We start from the raw sequence: 19,845 nt of genomic DNA, 5'->3' as shown, positions 1-19,845 counted from the left end.
TAGTCATTCAGGAGCAGGTTGTTCAGTTTCCATGTAGTTGAGCGGTTTTGATTGGATCTCTATTGATTCTTTAACATGAGTGCTTACCCTCTCTTTTTTAACAGTGCCAAAAAAACAAATTGAAATTTTATTTCAAACTCCTTAATTTTCACTTGAAAATTTCTTATAATGAAAAGTGTTTAAACCCTGACTTCTTTTAATATTCAAAGTCCTGTGCTTTCTTCATCCGTGTATTAAAGTTTCTTTAGATTTGGTCTTAGTTAAATATTCTGAATTGTAATCAAAATCCTATCATCGGAAACCATTTTTATCTATTCTTCATGGTAGGTAGAATAAGAAAATATTTGAAGCAATCTAGTAGTAAGGAAGAGAACTTTGTTCCTTTGAGTGTGTGTGTACATGTGTGGATGCTTGCTTGCTAGTCTGGGGTGGTGAAAGTAGTCAGCAGTCGTGAAAGTTTACTGCTTGCCCACAGATATAACTCATATGTCACATCATTTCCAGAGCCTCTTCTAATTCGCCCAAGTGCTCTGGCTTCTGTATTCTCATAGTACTTGCTTTTTACTACTGTTACCATGTTCTATTGCAAAATCTCCTAACATTATTTATTCAGAAATATTTATTGAGCACCTACTATATGCCAAGGACTGTCTAATTTCTGGAAATAGCACCAGGGAACAAAAGAGACAGAAATTCCTGCCCTCGTGGAAAAGCCTGCAACAAATTCACAACTGGTCTCTCCCTCCAACATTTGCCACATTTTGAACCTACATGGCATGGGAGGCCAAAGGACCTAGGTCAAAACTTCCAAAGAGTAGAAGTAAATAGGGAGAGGCTATTAATAAACCTTAAATAAGAAAATTACCTAGTACATCAATGGCAGTAAATGCTATTCTAAAAATATATTAGAATTGTGATGCAGAATTCAGGGTGAGGATCGCAATTTTAAATAGGGTGGTCAGAGTTGCCTTCACTAAAAGTATAATATTTGAGCGAATAATAGAAGGAGGTAAAGGAGAGAGGGAGTTGTGCAGGGCAGAAGAACATCTTAGACAGAGGGAATAGTCTATACAAAGTCCTGAGGTAGAGGCATGCATGGTGTGCATGAAGAATAGACGAGGATAACTGAACCATAACAGATGAGGTAGGAGGGTGGGCATGGACCCTGTAGGACTTGTAGACATTGGAAGATGTTTAGTTTTACTTTGAGTTAAAAGAGAAGCCTTTTAAGCAGTGTAAGCAGAGGAATAGCTTAATAAAAAAGGTATTCTGGATGTTATGTTGAGAATAGACTAGTGGGGCAAGAACAGAAGCAGGGAGACAAGTTAGGAGACTCTTGAGAATAATCTGGGTGAGAAATGAAGGTGGTACAGATCAGGTTAGAAGCAATGGAGATGGTGAAAAATAGGCTGGGTTTTGGACATACTTTGAAGATAGAGCCAACAAGATTTCTAGGCCGGTCAGATATGGTGTATGGAAAGGAAAGAGAAGAGTCAAGGATCACACCAAGATTTTTGGTTTGAGTACCTGAAAGCATAGTTTACTCTAACTCAGGTGGGAGAAGACTGTAGGTAGGAGGGGTAGGAAAGGGGAGTTGGATAGGAGTTTAGTGTATGGATATTTTAAATTTGAAATACCTCTGAGATACTCAAGTGGAGATGGCATATAGGAATTACATATATGAGGCTATTGCCAGGGGAGAGGTTCTGAGCTGGATGATGCCTGTATTTAAAACCCTGAGACTGAGTGAGATCACCAAGACAATGAATACAGATAGAAAAGAGAAGAAACCCAAAAACTAAGCCCTAGACCGCTCCAGTAATGAGAGTTAATATTGGAAAATATATATATATATATAAATTGCAAAAAGCTCTTTTTAAAGGCATATAGCTGTGGAAGCAACGAGAATGAGATGAACTAAAATATCAGACAGTAAGGCTTATCCCTAGGTGGGCTGATGATGACTGGCTGTTTTCTTCTCTGGAGACATTTCCCAGTTCTGGGGTGGGCTGAGGGTCAGGTTTGGCCCAAACAAAAGAGACTGTTCTGGGTAGAAGAGAAACCATCTGACACTACTGGGGATTGAATATACAGGGCTGGTGGAATGTTTGGAAACTAAAGAAATCCCCAAAGCAAGGGGATTTCCTCAAGAGACTTCTCCTGAATTCTGGGGTATCCCAGGAAGCTAGGAGTTCAGCCAGAAGGCAGATTGAAATTTCATAGTCGCCTGGTACTTAGGAGACAAAAAAATCACTAAAGGAATGGACCTACCACAAAATACTGACTCTCGCTTAAGGTATTTGTCGGACTTTTAACCTGCGTGGGGCAGAAGACTAAAACGCTAAGCTCAAAACCTCCACAGAGCATGTTTCAGGGCTCAAGAGAAAAAAGACCTGCCAGTCTCTCACTCAGTGACCCTGGATACTCATGTTCCAAAAACAGTAAAATAAGAGGTGGATTGAATCTTAAAACAGTCACTCAGTCCTAACCCAGCTCAGTCTCCGACTGGATCAAAGGGACCATCCCCTCGCACTGGTTGTCTAAGAGAAAATGGGAAATACTTGTAGTACAAAATACTGTTTAGAGCTGCTACAATTCGTTTATCCACAGTGTCCAACATGAAATAAAAAATATTAGGCATTCAAAGAGGCTGGAAAAGGTGGCTAAAAATTAAGAGAATAATTATATAATAGAAGCAGACCCCAGGTGACCCAGATATTAGAATTGGCAGGGGGAAAGAACTTTAAAATAACTATGATTAAAATGTTAAAGAAAATAGAGGGGGCCAGCACAGTGGCTCGTGCCTATAACCCCAGCACTTTTGGAGGCCAAGGCTGGAGTATCACTTTGAGCTTAGACTTTCGAAGCCAACCTGGGCAACATGGCAAAACCCTTCTCTACAAAAAATACAAAAATTAGCTGGGTGTGGTGGCTTGCACCTCTAGTTTCAGCTACTTGCAAGCCTGAGGCTGGAGAGTCATTTGAGCCTGGGAAGTGGAGGTTTTAGTGAGGTGAGATCACTCCACTGCACTCTTCAGCCTGGGTGACAGAGTGAGATCCTGTTTTAAAAAAAAATAGAGGAAAAGATGGATACGATGAATTTTAAAGTGAAAACTTCCAACAGAGAATTAAATCTATAAAGAGAATCAGGTAACAGTGTAGAACGAAGAAACCAGTTTATAAAATTCAAGACCAAGTGGATAGGTTTGTAAGTAGATTAGATGCAGCAGAAGAGAAGATGAGTGAATATGAAGACAGATCAATGGAAAATTTCTAAAGCACATAGAGGAAAAAGAATGAATCAAACAGAGCAAAAGGTAAAAGCATGAGAGAGAAAGACAAGTGGGATGCAGTTAAAAGTTCTAATGTATTTCTTTTTTTTTTTTTTTTTTGAGACAGAGTCTCACTCTATCACCCAAGCTGGAGTGCAGTGGTACTATCTCAGCTCACTGCAACCTCTGCCTTCTGGGTTCAAGCAATTCTCTTTCATCAGCCTCCTAAGTAGATGGGATTACAGGTGTGCACCACCATGCCCAGCTAATTTTTGTATTTTTAGTAGAGATGGGGCTTCACTATGTTGGCCAGGCTGGTCTCAAACTCCTGACGTCAGGTAATCCACCCACTTCGGCCTCCCAAAGTGTTGGGATTACAAGTGTGAGCCACTGCACCCAGCCGAAAGTTCTAAATATTTCTGATTGGAGTCCTAGGGATAGAGGAGATTGGAGCAGAGTAGCATTTGAAGATATAACTAATGACCAAGAATTCCTAAACTGATGGAAGAGATCAACTAGTAGATTCAAAATCAGATAACTCTGAAGCAGGAAAAATACGGAAAAAGAAAACCATACTTAGGCATATCTTAAACTGTAAAAACCAAAGACTGAGAGAACATTTAAAAGCCACAAGAGAAAATCTGATGGATAATATTGTATTAAATAGTACAATATTGAATGCATTCTTTCCTGAATTTGGGAGTAAGAAAAATACTTCACTGTTATAATTTATACTCAAAAATACAATGTAGGACCTGGCCACTACAATAAAGAGAAAGAATAAATAAAAAGTTAAAAGATTAGAAAGGGAGTAGTAAAACTTTTTTATTATTTGTAGATGACATGAGTGCATATGTAGAAAATTGAACAGAATGTACTAACAAATCATTATAAATAATAAATGTAGATTTAGTTAAGTTGCTGATACAAAGACAATATGCAAATACATGAGTTTTTTATTTCTATAAACTAGCAACATAACATCAGGGAAGGATAATTATTAAATCCCATTTATAATAGCATCAAGGTATCAGATACCCTGGAATAACTCAAAAAAATAAGCTGTCTATTCTAAAAACATTGCTGTGAAAAAAGAAGACCTAAACAAATAGATGTAGCACATATGGGGTTTTGTTTTGTTTTGCTTTGCTTTGTTTTGTTTTGTTTTGTTTTTGAGATGGAGTCTCACTCTGTCACTCAGGCTAGAGTGCAGTAGCATGATCTTGCTCACTGCAACCTCTACCTCCCGGTTCAAGCAATACTCCAGCGTCCCGGGTAGCTGGGACTATAGGCATGCGCCACCACACCCAGCTAATTTTTGTATTTTTAGTAGAGACAGGGTTTCGCCGTGTTGGCCAGGCTGGTCCCGAGCTCCTGACCTCAAGTGATGCACCTGCCTCGACCTCCCAAAGTGCTGGGATTACAGGCATGAGCCACCACGCCTGGCTACATACGGGTATTTAATACTGCTAAGATGTCTATAATTCAAATCCAGTCAAAAACTAAGCAGGGCATTTTTTAATTGGTGGAAATGTATATGAAAATGCTGAAGACCTATCTAGCATAACCTGAGACAGTCATGAAAAAGAACTAAATTGGAAGGTTTAACTATAAGACTTTGTAATCAGGCTATAGGAATGAAGACGGGGCAGTATTGCCGTAAGGGTAGTCAAATAGATCAGCTGAACAAAATAGAGCTACCTTGTCCAGTATGGACCCTATCAGCCACATGTGCCTATTGAGTGCTTGAAATGTAGCTAGTTTGAATTAAGATGTGCTATAAATATAAAATACCATATTTTGAAGACTTGGTATGAAATGACTATTAAAATTTTTTTTAATTTTTTAGTTGATTACACATTGATAATATTTTAGATATATTGGTTTAAGTGAAATATATTATTAAAATTATTTGCACCTGTTTCTTTTTACTTTTCTAATGTGGCTACTAGAAAATTTTAAATTACATTAAAATTAAATGACATTACATTTAAATTTAAAATTTGATTAAAATAAAATTACAATTTACATTTGTAGCTTAATGACATTGGTGACAACACAAATTTCTTAAACAGCACACAAAAACACTATTCATAAGAGAAAAGATTGATAAAATGGATTATATAGAATTTCTGTTCATCAGAAGATACATTAAGGGATTGAAAAGGCAAACCATAGACTGGTAGAAAATGTTTGTAATCTGTGTATCTGAGAGAGGACTCTTATTTAAAATAATTCTTGAAAATAAATTAAAAAGAATAATTTATAAAATAGGCAAATGGCCTGAATAGGAGGTTCACAAAAGAGGATATCCAAATGGCCAGTAAGTGTATGAAAAGAGGCACAGGATCCTCTGTTATCAGGAAAATGTGAATTAAAGAGACAACACTACACATCCACCAGAATGGCTAACATGCTAAAGACTGACAGTATCAGGTCACCCAGAACTCCCATACCTTGCTGGTAGGTGTCAAAATTTTTACAATCACTGAGAAAATTTTTGACAATATTATTTATTGATTGATAATATTTATTAAGATTAGTCATCTACCTACCCCATGACCCAGTATTTCTACTCCTAGTTATATATCCAAGATAAATTAGCATATTTTTCCACCAAAAGACATAATTTATACAAATTTCTTGTGTAATACAAAAATTGGAAGCACACCAAATATTCCTCAACAGTAGAATGGATAGTGTATTTATATTACAAAATACTACACAGTGTTAAAGAAAAATGAACTATTTACTGTACGATTCAATTCACATGAGGTTTAATAGTACACAAAACCAGTCTGTGGTGGTAGAAGTCTGAATATTGGTTACTTACAGTGGGGACAGGATTTTTCAGAGTGTTGGAAAAATTATATAACTTGATCTTGAGTGGTAGTTATATAAGTGCATATGTGTATGTAAAAATTCAAGATGTACACTTGAGATTTTTGCATACTATAAGTATGCCATACCTCAATAACTAAGCATTATGTTAGCATGCCTGATAGTTCCTTGATGACTAAGACTAGACATATCTCATTTACTTCTGTAAGACCGGTGCATAAACTAAAAGCACTCCATAAATAATGTGGGATAAAAATTTGGGAAGGAAATGAGGTAGGAAGCTGGTTCATTAGTCTAGTTTCTCTTAACCTAGCACCTGTTCACTGACCGCTTGCCATAGTCAGACTTTAGTTAGTTGGCTGCAAGATCAGTGGTCGTGGTCTTTGCTGCTCATTAAAGTACACCTGGCTTTGGCCCTTTGCTGTTACCATCCTGACAGTATATAAGTCTGAGTGTATGGAGCAGGGGGAGACTTCTTAAATTAAGTGACATAAATCAAGAAAAATAGCTGTCTCCACTCTGTGGCCTCAGAGAGTTTGACACTTTATTTCCTCACTGTATTTCCTTCTTTCTTTTCCTCTTCCTTGTTATTCAGCGTTCAACAAATACCCATTGATTATGCATTTCGTGGTCTAGCTATGTTGGTATATAAAACAAGGATCCCTGCCCTCTGAAGGTTTATGTAGTAAAGGGAGAAGACAGCAATAAACAGTGAACTGCCACCTCCTCCCTGCCACCTATCTATATTTAGGAACCAAGCAGAACAAATACTTAAAGAGAGAAACAAAACCATAGTCTGTATTCGCACCCCTTTCTTCTATTGTATGGTAATTATAGTTTATTTGCCTTCCTGTTGAGTGGTGAGAAGGGATGTGTGTGGTTTTGGATTAACTTCTGCATGGCATCTGGCACAATGCCATGTGTCTGAGAAAGCTTAGTAAATATTTGTAACCTTTGGAAGCATCTGCCTGTGCTTGCTTACTGATTTCCATAATTCTTTTCTGCCATGTGCCTTCCTCATTTCTTTTAACCCATCATCACTTTCCTGGGAAAAGCTTGATTTAAGATCTTAAGAGATGTTTTCTATAATTTTATGGCTTTACGCCCTAGAATGGGTAGACTGAAGGTATACAAATCACCTTTCTGGGACGTTCCAGCCAGGAACCCAGAATACCGATTTTGGCAGTTACGTTGTTGTGATGAGTGTTCTTTTCATATGGTGTCTTAAGTTTCATATTGTAATAGATCTGAAAAGGTCACTGTGCATACGAAACCACTAAGAAATAATGCTGCTCGAGGTTCTAGAAAGAATGTTAAACATTCAGTGTTTTTTAACTATAAATATTCTGTAGAAAGAGATTTCATGGAGACACGGAGCACAGAAGTGTTGATGTTTATCTAGGGTAAAAAGGAATACGTTTTCAGTTGGAATTTACCTTCAAAGGATGATCTGTGAAATAGCCTTTTCCAGCTACAAAAGGGGAAAGATGGTACAATTTAATAGAGAATAATTATACCTTGATTTTGAGTAGTATGTGAAAACATTTTTCCCACAGTAATACTATTTTATCTTCCCACTAATCCAGTGAGAGATGTATTTTTAACTCCTATTTTAATAGATTTGAAGACTAGGAGGTATTGACTTGCCTAAAGTCAATAGCTGGTAGCTATTAGAACTAATTTTTAAGACCCCAGACTCAGAACTTTCTGAAAATTTTATGCAGCAACACGTAGGTAGTTTTGCAAAGAAGGTAAGTCCGAGACCAATTTTAAGTATGTTAAATGCAGATCTGAAATTGAATCTGAAAAACATCTCTGCTCTTGTGATGTAGTTGTGTCCAGAGCTTAGAAGCCACCACCACTTTGAATTCTAGGTTTGCAAAATGTTTGTGACCTTTTGACCACTCTGTGGCCTGACAGGAGGCCTTGGTACTCAAAGGTGAACTTTTGAATGAAGTAGTACCTATTGTAGTATTTCTTATAGAATTGTTTTCTTGGATTCTGTGGTTCCAGCAATTTTCGTTTTTTTTTTTTTTCATCTTTGTCCCCAGGAGCCTCCAGAAGATGATGCAAACATCATTGAGAAGATCCTGGCATCTAAGACTGTCCAGGAGGTTGGTGGCTCGTGTTTCTCACTTTTATATCATTAGCACAGATTACATCTTCTATGAAGAGATTTTTGGCTAGAGAACCTAGAATGACTGTTATTGCTGGAGTGAGAGCTAAGCAAGAATATTGTCTGGCTAGCCAACACTTATTTTTACCCCTGTAGAGCATTTTAGGACATAAAACTCTTAAAATATCTAGAATGGCTCAAGCTAATGATTTCCTCCATTCTGATCCTAGCAAAAGCCATATATCCCTTAGCTGCTGTAGCCCACCAGAATTTAGCGGAGGGCCAAGAAGAAGAGATGGAAAAAAAGTTGTAGTGGAGGCTGGGTTCAGTGGCTCACACCTATAATCCCAACACTTTGGGAGGCCAACATCGGAGGATTGCTTGAGCCCAGTAGTTCAAGGCCAGCCCGGGCAACATAGTGAGACCTTGTCTCTATTTTAAAAAGTACACACACACACACACACACACACACACACACACACACACACACCCATATGAGTCCTAATGGAAATGTTGTAGGGGTTCTTTTCTTCAGACATCTCAGGGCCATTGTAGGAATCACCTAGAGGAAATTTCTGGAGTGGTAGAGTATGTTGGTGCTGGTGAGAGCATGGCTTCATCTTTACTTCAAGTATTTATGACAGTAAACTTCCTTACTTGGAGAGTGAATACCATTGGCATTTCAGAAGTGAGGCGTTAGGGGGACACCACTAAAGATGAATGTAGTCACTTCCATACCAGGCTCTGGTCCTGACATTTCTCAAGAGACCTGGGCCAGTTTGGGTTTATCAGCTGAGTGCCGTCCCAGCCTAGACCTTGGAAGGACAGCATGAAGATCAATTTTTTGCAGCTGTGTATTCCACCTTTGGAAAACCTGACCAATAGGTGTCAGGAAAAGGCCTGGAAAAATGAAAATATGCTCAAGAAATCTTTATGGAAATCAGGCAGAGATGTTGATTACCTGTTTTCTTTTGGCTCAATAAGGGTGATCTGCCTGGGATCTGGGCTGATAACTGCTTGCTATTTGTTACAGGTTCACCCAGGAGAACCTCCATTTGACTTGGAGCTGTTCTACGTTAAGTATAGAAATTTGTACGTCTATTTAAAGTGTTCTCTGTATTTGGGTTTTATATGAATAAAACTTTCTTTCTCTTGTGACTTTATTATCTTCTGCATCTTCAGAGTCTTGCCTCTAAGGCATGACCCACAGGTCTTGGCTGACTAAAGTTTACCTTAGGCAGTAACACTCAATTATAGCTGCACACAGAATTACCTGGAGAGCTTTTTGAAACTTCTGAAGCCCTTCCTCCACCCAAGACCATCGACTCAGACTCAGTGGGGCCCAAGGATTGTTGTTTTTTTAAAACTCCTTGGGCAATTCTCATATGCAACCAGGATAGAGAACCACTCTCCTGTAGCATATGCTCTTTTCCCTTCTTATATTTTTTCGTTTCTGCTACAGCCCACTTTCACTAACGTGTGTTAATGATAACCTGCCCACACCTGCACTGCCTCTGTTCTTGGCCAGTTTCTCTAGAAGCTGCAGAGAGATCAGTTGCTTGGAATTACTCCATTTTGTTTTGTTTTCTGTTGTTGCCCTTAAGAGGAGGGTCTTTCTAAGCCCAATCTCCAGCAGTTGCACAATAAACCATTTTACTATTTCTGTGTTAGATGGTCACCCTGTTTATTGAACACCTTAAAGCTCAATCATTTGCTAGTTATGTGCTTGCCTGACAATTTGTATGTCTTTGGATAGTTCCTACTTACATTGTAAATGGGCCACAATGGAAGAGCTCGAAAAGGATCCTCGCATCGCACAGAAGATCAAGCGATTTAGGAATAAACAAGCCCAGATGAAGCACATTTTTACGGAGGTGAAGCAATATTTACTGACTCATTTGACTGCTGCTTTTCTTGCAGCAGTAAATACTGTGTTTATGTTTCTAAGTCCAAGTTAAAATCCTATACAGATCTGTTGCTCAAGTCAAATTGATAAATGTGTGCTGATTTGCAACAAAACTAGTCTAGATTCAAGTCAAAGAAAAGTATCCACCAAAGTTCAGGATGAAACCTTATAAACTGACAACTCGTAAGAGCATGCATCTTGGTGTGAAGACTAATAAATAGCTAAAGTGAGAGGAATATGCACACAATTCTTTCTTTTCGTCCCTGCTCCCTCAACCCCCCACAACCCAAAAAGGACATTTCAGAAGGTCCTAAAGTTTGAATGTAAAAAAAAAAAGAAAACATCTAAAAGTGTGAGAAAGTAAACAAATAATTTTATTTATGTAAACTTGGGAATTTCTAAATATTGTACCTACAGCAAGAGGAAGGACTGATGGATTTTAATATTAAACAAATCTGTAAGTGGTATATATCAGAAAATGCCACAAACCTTAACATTAATGTGTTATTCTTGGAATAAAGTCTAAACCCTGTAATATAGCCTACATAGCCCTTTGTGTCTGTTTTCTGATCTATTCCTAAAGCAGTGGTTTTTCCTTGGCTGAGAATAGAGGAAACTGTGCTGGGGTATATAGAAATAATGCAACAAGAGTTCATATTTTTGTGGAAAGGAAAGGCTCATGAGAATATTGGAACACATGAAATTAAGGAGGAATAATACTGAAGAGTAGTTCCTGTAACACTGCCTTTGGTCTTGACCTATTCAACATATTTATTAGTAACTTGGGTAAATATTTTTGTGATATAAATAGTAACTTAGTTTTGAGTAGAGCTTTATATCCATTATTTCCAGCTGCTTTATGAGGTAGCTAAAGCACACGTGGAGGAAACTCAGGCTCCAAGAGCCTGCAACTTCCCACATGCACAGACGTAGACTCGTGACTAAATCCTAACTCCTGAAGACCCAGGAGACGTCCTAACCAGACCCAATACTGGGAGGATAAATGACAGAATCAGCCTGGGTTTGCCTGGACAGGCTAGGATGAATAAATGTAGGAATAAATGTAATATCCTACATTGTTCTTGGAATCTTTCTAGTTCTGAAGTGAGGAAAATGACTGGGTAGCAGTTCTAGGGAGAAAAGATATTGCCAGTTGAATTAACTACACATTTACTGTGTGTCAAGAGTAGGAAGTGGCTGCTTAAAAAGTAAACTAATCCTACTAATCCTGGACTGCACCAATAGAACAGTCCTGCTGTACCAGGCTCTTTTCATTCCTAAATGTTAGGTTCATTTGGGTACCAGGATTCAGCGAGGGACTGCAAAACCTGAGGGCAGCTGCAAGAGGACTGTCATGGTGGGAATGGGGCATAGGTGGAGAGCGGACTACACAATGCTAAGAGCCTGGGCTCTGCAGTCAAACTGCCCCTCCCAGCCCAGCCTCACACACATCTGGGTGGCCTCAGGCTGTGGCATAAGCTCCTTCAAACTCAGTATCATAGGAAAAAGCAGGACTCCTGATAGAATCAGCCTCATAGAATACCTGGAAGGATTAGACGATAATTTTCTTGCCATTTTCAGCTTTATTGGAGTATAATTGACAAACATGTATATTTAAGGTGTACAACTTGATGTTTTAATATATGTGTACATTGTGAAATAATCACTATAGTCCAGCTAGTGAGGATATCCTTCACCTCACGTAGTTAGGGGATTTTTTTCTTTCTTTTTTCCCACCTTAGGGTGAGAACACTTGAGATTTATCCTCTTAGAAAATTTCAAATATATAATATAGTATTTTTAACTGTCATCACCATTCTAAACATTAGGTCTCCAGAACTTATTCATCCTGAATAACTGAAATTTTATACGCTTTGACCAGTGTCTTCCTTCCCATTTATCCCTTTCATCCCTGGCAACCACCATTTTACTCTCTGCTTCTACAAGTTTGATTATTTTATGTTCCACATATAAGTGAAATCATACACTTATCTTTGTTTTTGTGTGTCAGGTTTATTTTACTTTGTATAACATCCTCCGGGTTCATCCATGTTGTTGCAAATGATGGGATTTCCTTTTTTTTTTTTTTTTGAGATGGAGTCTTGCTCATCGCCCAGGCTGGAATGCAGTGGCACAATCTCGGCTCACTGCAAGCTCCGCCTCCCAGGTTCACGCCATTCTCCTGCCTCAGCCTCCCGAGTAGCTGGGACTACAGGTGCCCGCCACCACACCCGGCTAATTTTTTGTATTTTTAGCAGAGACAGGGTTTCACCGTGTTAGCCAGGATGGTCTCGATCTCCTGACCTCATGATCTGCCCACCTCGGCAGGCGTGAGCCACCGCACCCGGCCGGAATTTCCTTCTATTTTAAAGCTGAATGATACTCTGTTGTGTGGATATATACATCCCACTTTCTTTATCCATTCATCCCTTGATGGACACTTAGGTTGTTTCTGTATCTTGACTGTTGTGAATAATAAAGAACACAATGTTTTTAGCAGTGTTTAGCTCATAGGCACTATTCCATAAATATTAGCTTTTCGTATCGTTAAGATGGAAATGGTATATGAAGAACTGTTGAACAAACTGGGTTTTTTTTTTAACCCAAATAGGGAGGAGATTGCTGAAGAGCCTAAACAGAGAGGAAGGAATCAAATTACTTATTGCTGCTCTAGAGGAAGCAGTTCATACCAATGAGCAACAGTTATAAGGAAGGAAGTTAAGTTATAATTTACTAATGATAAAGATCATGATACTACTACTAAAGAGGTAGAGATAAAGCTATTTCGACAGTGAATCAGGTCTTGGAGGGTAGTAAATTTCTTAATTGGGAATAATTGAATCTGAGAGGTTTGCTAGGGATGTTGTAAAAAGTATCCTGCATTGATTAGACGATGAAACTAGATAGCCCTAAAGTGCCTTGCAGCCTAAGTGTCAGTAAGAGCTCTCCAGCACTCCTGGAGGAGGACTTCGGCTTCTGGGTAAGAAAGACTTGGGTGAACGGTCCAGTTAACATAGCTCCATGAACTTGGTCACAATTACTTAATATCTCTGAGTCAGTTTCCTAATCTGTAAGGTAATTATAGTACCTACTCCGTAAGGTAGTTTTGGAGCTTAAATGAAAGTACTTAGCATTACTCTGGACATACATTAAATATTTCTGTATGTTGCTTCTTGTTGTTTTGTAGGTAAACTTTTTTTGAAGCATAGTGTGCATAAAGATAAAGTATACATCTCCATGAATTTTTACAATGTAAACACATCTGTGTAACTACTACCTAGATCAGCAAATAGAACATTGTCAGCACCCAGGAAGCTTGCCTCATGCCCCCTTCCAATGTTAGCTATTGTTGTTATTAAGAAGAAAAAGAAACCGTATTTCCTAGTTGCCAAGGGCTATGTTTGAAATAAGGACCAGTAAGGAAAAGGGAACCCTTCTGCTGATTTTTGTACATTGCTATAATGACCAACAGGGAATTATTACCTGGCTAGGGTGTAGCCTCTAAGATGGTTGGATCCTTTAAATTTAGTCATGGAGAGCAGGCTTTGGAGACATTGAATAAATGCCTGTGACTTTTTTTATTAAGCAAACCCTTTCTTTTGTGTTTGTTGATAGGGCCCAGAGTAGGGGTCACTTAGAGATAACACCCTAGGTGTTGGATTTGAGGGAAGGGGACACACTTCTAACTGTTCTCCTCTGTTTGTGTTAGCCTGATGAAGACTTGTTCAATCCAGACTATGTAGAAGTTGATCGCATCTTGGAGGTGGCCCACACCAAGGATGCAGAAACAGGGGAGGTGGGTATTCGCCTCTCCTAAAGCATCTTCCCTTCTTTCCACATATTTCACTTGTTTTAACATGTGACCTTTGTCTTAATGGTATTCCTGTCTAGTCATTTAGGGTGGTTTTTCAGAGGTTGGCAGATATGACTGACTCCTTTAATCTGATAGAACATTAAGTTTCTTTCCTATTTTCCTACCAGGAGGTAACACATTACCTGGTGAAGTGGTGCTCACTACCATATGAGGAAAGCACCTGGGAGCTAGAGGAAGATGTGGATCCTGCAAAAGTTAAAGAATTTGAATCTCTTCAAGTTCTCCCTGAAATTAAGCATGTGGTAAAGTACTCTTGTCTCTCTCTGACACTTCTCAGAACATGTAATTTTATGAACTTTGCAATCATGGAAGTAATTTTATGAACTTTGCAATCATGGAAGTTCACCTGGCTGTGTTCCTAAGTGGTTTCTGTGGTATTTTACCTTTGTTACTTCTCATTGAACCTGCAATTCAGTGTTTTCCTCCCCAGATCGAACTTTGCCAGCACCCTGGTCACCTTTGGGTCTCAGGTCTATTTTGATGTATGTGACATTTAAGAAGCTTTGATATTGGCTTAGAATTCTTGGTGTGTGGCTGTTATATAGAGTCAGTAAAATAAAATTTGTAAGAAATGGCTGGTATGCAAGAGAAGCTCACTAGTATCTTTCCTGTTTCTTATCTCTTCATCAGCTAGCTCTTTTCTTTGATTTTCCCTTCTTCGCTCACCTGGAATATTATTAAGCGGAAGAACTGTCCTTTATCTGCAGATCCCTGTAACACCCACAGAGAGAACATAGGTTTTTGATAAACATTATTGAATCTATTTGTTTTTCTGATTCTGGATTATTACCACTCAACTGCCAAGATCTCCCAGGGCACCTGAGAAGTATATAAATTATCCAACAATTAAAAGGAGGGAGAGTTGGGATCAGAGCTTTTATTTATTTTTTTATTTTGAGATGGAGTCTTGGTCTGTTGTTGGAGTGCAATGGCACAACCTTAGCTCACTGCAACCTCCGTCTCCCGAGTTCAAGCAATTCTCTTGCCTTGGCCTCCTGAGTATCTAGGAATACAAGCACTTGCCACCACGCCTGGCTAATTTTTGTATGTTTTTAGCAGAGATAGTGTTTCACCATATTAGGCTTGTCTTGAACTCCTGGCTTCAGGTGATCCACCTGTCTCGGCCTCCCAAATTGCTGGGATTATAGGCATGAGCCACCGCACCCGGGCCAGAGCTTTTATTAAGGTGTAACTAACTTGAAAAGAGAATCAGTTGTTAAAGAATATGGCTATAGGCTGGAATGATAGTTTCTGTTTAAAAAAGAAAAATTACCATTTTTATATGAAAAACTCTTATCTAGTTCCGTATTAATATTATTTGTTGCTTTTACATCACTGGAAGGTTGATACTCAGAACATTAAACTTAGGTCCCTATAGGAGTCCATTCAAGAGCAGTATTTCGTTTTTGTTTTTTTTAGCATATGAAAGGTAGATAGAGGTGTCTTGAGATGCAGAACTGTGTAGAAACTTACATAGTTCATAGTGTTTTGATTACATGGTTGATTATTTTTCTTTCAACCCTCTCCCGTATATACTGTTTTCTGCTTTTAATTCAACTTGTCAGTCATCTATTAAGCATTTGCTATAGGCTGATTCTTGTGTGAGATATGGTAAGAAACAAGGTACAGGCCCTGCCCTCAGGAGCTCACAGTCTAATGGAAGAAGCATGTGTGTACATGGATAAATAAATACAGCACCAGGCTAATTGTGGTATGTGGCGTAATGCAGTGACAGACCAGATAGAGAGCAGGGAGAGTTTCATTCTGAAGCTAATTGTGAGTTATTATCTAGAAGCAATCAGGATTCCTGCCCATTCTCTCAGCCTGACTCCTACTTAGTTCCCCCAACCTATACATTACTCAGAAGGTAATAACTATAGTTTGAAACCAGCCTTGGGACAATGAGATTTACCACGTCTTCATTAGTATCCATGTTATGCTCCTAAAACATCGTTCTCTATCTATTATGCTGTTTGCTTTCCTCCCTAGGAGCGGCCTGCTTCAGACTCCTGGCAGAAACTCAAGAAGTCTCGCGAGTATAAGAACAGTAACCAGCTCCGGGAATACCAGCTGGAGGGGATGAACTGGCTTCTTTTTAACTGGTATAACAGGTAAGGAACCAAAACCAGCCCAGATGTTTGTACCCAGAGGTATATTATTGCCTTAGCCTGGAAAACCTAGAGTCGCAGTTGCAGACTGGTGAGAGGGAGCAGCATGGCCATCAATTTAGGGTGGTAATCTTTGCACATTAATCGTCCAAGACTAATTTTATTTTTGTCACTTGTTTCTCCAACCAGTAGGAATGACATCATTGACTTTGTGCCCCTCTTTTTGGCCAGCCACACCAAAAGGTTGGGCTCAATCTAGATGAAATAAAATCCAGAAGATCCTTTAAAGCTGTTTTCTATTTCTAAATCCTTAACCAAAAAAAAATATATATATATATAATATATATGTGTGTGTGTGTGTGGGAATATACAGCTATACAAAAACTTTTAAATATTTTAAAACTTATTGATTCTTTGTAATAACACTTAAGAGTCAAAAAGTTTTTAAAAAATTGAAAGTTCATGCAGTAAAAAAGTTACAGTAAGCTAGGGTTAATTTATTGAAGAAAATATATTTTTAAATAAATTGAGTGTAGCTTTAGTGTACAGTATTTATAATGTCTACGGTGGTGTGCAGTAATGTCCTCGGCCTTCACATCACCCACCACTCACTCACTGATTCACCCAGAGCAACTTCCAGTCCTGTAAGCTCCATTCATGGTAAGTGCCGTATATAGGTATACCTTTTTTGTTTTTGTTTTTTAATGTTTATCTTTAGTTCTAGGGTACATGTGCTGGATAGGCAGGTTTGTTACATAGGTAAATGTGTGCCATGGTGGTTTGCTACAGCTGTCAACCTATCACCTAGGTATACCATTTTACTTTTTATTTTTATTTTTGTTGAAACAGAGCCTCGCTCTGTCACCCAGGCTGGAGTGCAGTGGTGTGATCTCAGCTCACTGCAGCCTCTGCCTCCTGGGTTCAAACAATTCTTCTGCCTCTGCCTCCCTAGTAGCTGGGATTACAGGCACCTGCCACCTCTCCCTGCTAGTTTTTGTATTTTTAATAGAGATGGGGTTTCACTGTGTTGGCCAGGCTGGTCTCGAACTTCTGACCTCAGGTGATCTGCCTGCCTTGGCCTCCCAAAATGTTGGGATTACAGGTGTGAGCCACAGCGCCTGGCCAGGTATACCATTTTTAATCTATATTTTGCTCTGTTTTTACTTTGTCTTTTCTGTGTTTAGACATGTTTAGATACACAAATACTATTGTGTTACGATTGCCTGTAGTATTCACTGCAGTGACATGCTATATAGGCATATAGCCTAGAAGCCGTAGGCTATATACCACATAGCCTAGGTGTGTAGTAGGCTATACCATCTAGGTTTAGTAGGTACACTCTCTGATGTTCCCACAATGACACAGTCACCCAATGATGCATTTCTCAGAATGTGACCCCGTCCGTAAGTGACACATGACTATATTTTCTCCCAAATTAGCACAGTTCTGTTTTGGAAATAGGCAAGGTATGAATAATAATAACAACTAACCTCAGTTTAATATGTAAAATGATGATAAAGTCTTCAATGATAATCTTATAGGTAAACGTCTATTTGTGAAGCATCTTTTCAAGTTATAACCAGCCTCTATAAGTTTCCTATATTGATAATGAATTACCTGTATTTCTCGCTCTCTGCAGAAAAAACTGTATTTTGGCTGATGAGATGGGCCTAGGGAAAACCATCCAGTCCATCACCTTCCTTTCAGAAATATTTCTACGAGGAATCCACGGCCCTTTTCTCATTATTGCCCCTCTCTCCACCATCACTAACTGGGAGCGGGAGTTCCGGACATGGACAGAGATGAATGCCATTGTGTACCATGGCAGCCAGATCAGCAGGCAGATGATCCAGCAATATGAAATGGTGTACAGAGATGCCCAGGTGAGCCTCACGTGAATCAGAGACCCAGGGACTGCATAAGCTCGGAACCGCCTTTCTGTCACTTAACTTCAGAAGTTCCAGTGCCCTGCATCTTGTGTTAATGTGAAATGACTTTGTAATATGTTTGTCAAGGCTGACTCCTGCTCTCCCTGGTAGTTCATTTTAATTTATGATACAACACAGGATTGTAGGGATGCTGTCTCAACTCTGAGATACACCTTTTTTAGGACACTGAAAATTTGACTTACCTGTTGGTTTATGAAGTTACTTTTATATGCAAAAGATTTTATCTGAATTGTTATGTGTTCAATGAAGAAAGTGAGCAAAAGAATTACTCTACAGAGAATGGATTCCCAGCCAGGGAGTTTGGAGAGGAGGTTGACAGATTTGACAGAGAAGGATAAAGAGAAAACAGGTTTCAAATAATTAAATACACAACAGCAACATTTTCTCTTTTTTTAAGTTTTTATGTGCTATCATTTAGCTGAATATAGTTGTGTGTTTGTCCTGCACACTGGTTTTTATAATTAAGGTAAAAATTAAACGATTTCAATCAGAGGAAAGCCAGTGGTCTCCCCAGAGGTTTCAGAGACAGCAGAGACACTTGGAAGAAATTTAAGAATTGCTCTAACATGATGCGGCTCTGCTCTTGAAATGTGATGGCAACACCAAGACAGGCTGAACAACAAAGCTGTGTCCTGCCTAGTAGCACTTGTCTTAGGTGAATCAGGATCATTACCTTAAATCTGTGCTAGAACTCAAATTATAAGGTGAAATTAAGTCTGAAAAATAGCAGAGAGTTTCCTTTGGGCATTCAAACTATGGTTTACCTGTCTGGGAACTTGTGAACCAACACCCATCTGATTTCCTTATCATAGCAGCTAATAAGTAAAAATGCTCCCTTGCTGTGCCTTCCATATTGCCCATCCTTCTTCTCACCTTCGTGAGGGCAGATGTTTCGCTTCTGTTTCATTGATGGTGTGTGAGGTCTTTTGGCTAACTAGCTCATTCATTCTTATATTCTCTTTTCTCACATGAGGAAAAGCAGTGCTTGTCTTCTCACCTAGTCCCCAGCATTTGTAGTGCTGCCTCCTCTCATCCAGCAGGTATTAGCAGAATTCTGTAGCCATGGTGTAAAGCTTTGCCTTTGGTTGTGTCATCCTCAGGGAAACCCCCTTTCAGGAGTCTTCAAGTTCCACATCGTCATCACAACGTTTGAGATGATCCTGGCAGACTGCCCAGAGTTGAAGAAGATTCACTGTAGCTGTGTGATAATTGATGAAGCCCACAGATTAAAGAACAGGAACTGCAAACTTCTGGAGGGTCTAAAGCTTATGGCCCTGGTGAGAGTTAGCAGCTCTTTACATAAACACAGGTTCATTCTGTTCAGTTTGGAGGAAACACTCCTTAGCCATTCTGCATGTAGCTTATTTCTGCCTGGTCCTTTTACATGCGATTTTCTTTTTTGGTCTCTATAACTGCAAGAGTATAGGAATCTAGATTTTTTTTGTTACAAACTGGGTCAACAATGGCCTTTGCCACAGATTGATTTCCATAGACTTAGGAGGACTCTTAAATACCATGAAATATGTGACTTGGAAATGTAAGGTGTTTTGGCTTGTTTCCAGGCCCCTAAATGAACTGCTACCAAAGATGATGCCCTTTTAACATCACTGCCTTGGCATGGTGCCCAGCATCTGGTGGGGAGGCCCTCAATAATATTTAGTGAATGAGTGAATAGTTGCTTTAATTAACATGAAATTGCTGCTGGAATCAATGATGTGAAAGGAAGGTTGATTCGTTTATTGACTGTACCCCTATGAGGGTGTATTATCTTTTCATTAA

At 39.0% G+C, this 19,845-nt stretch overlaps 1 protein-coding gene across 2 annotated transcripts in view; it reads left to right on the top strand.

The window, feature by feature from the left end:
* The window catches only part of LOC104681621 (chromodomain-helicase-DNA-binding protein 6-like), a 180,294-nt gene that overhangs the window by 108,992 nt on the left and 51,457 nt on the right, over positions 1 to 19,845 (top strand). For both annotated transcript variants that reach the window (XM_030915211.1, XM_030915212.1), the window contains exons 6-13: positions 8,165 to 8,227; positions 9,263 to 9,321; positions 9,986 to 10,103; positions 13,845 to 13,931; positions 14,117 to 14,251; positions 15,999 to 16,120; positions 17,757 to 18,000; positions 19,167 to 19,343. In XM_030915211.1, the coding sequence (XP_030771071.1) occupies positions 8,165 to 8,227; positions 9,263 to 9,321; positions 9,986 to 10,103; positions 13,845 to 13,931; positions 14,117 to 14,251; positions 15,999 to 16,120; positions 17,757 to 18,000; positions 19,167 to 19,343 (1,005 nt within the window). The remainder of the gene's footprint in view (positions 1 to 8,164; positions 8,228 to 9,262; positions 9,322 to 9,985; positions 10,104 to 13,844; positions 13,932 to 14,116; positions 14,252 to 15,998; positions 16,121 to 17,756; positions 18,001 to 19,166; positions 19,344 to 19,845) is intronic.

Source organism: Rhinopithecus roxellana, chromosome 13 (assembly GCF_007565055.1).
Source record: "Rhinopithecus roxellana isolate Shanxi Qingling chromosome 13, ASM756505v1, whole genome shotgun sequence".
Lineage (NCBI taxonomy): Eukaryota > Metazoa > Chordata > Mammalia > Primates > Cercopithecidae > Rhinopithecus > Rhinopithecus roxellana.
The sequence above is the reverse complement of the archived record's forward strand: the minus strand, read 5'-3'. Positions and strand labels throughout refer to the sequence as shown.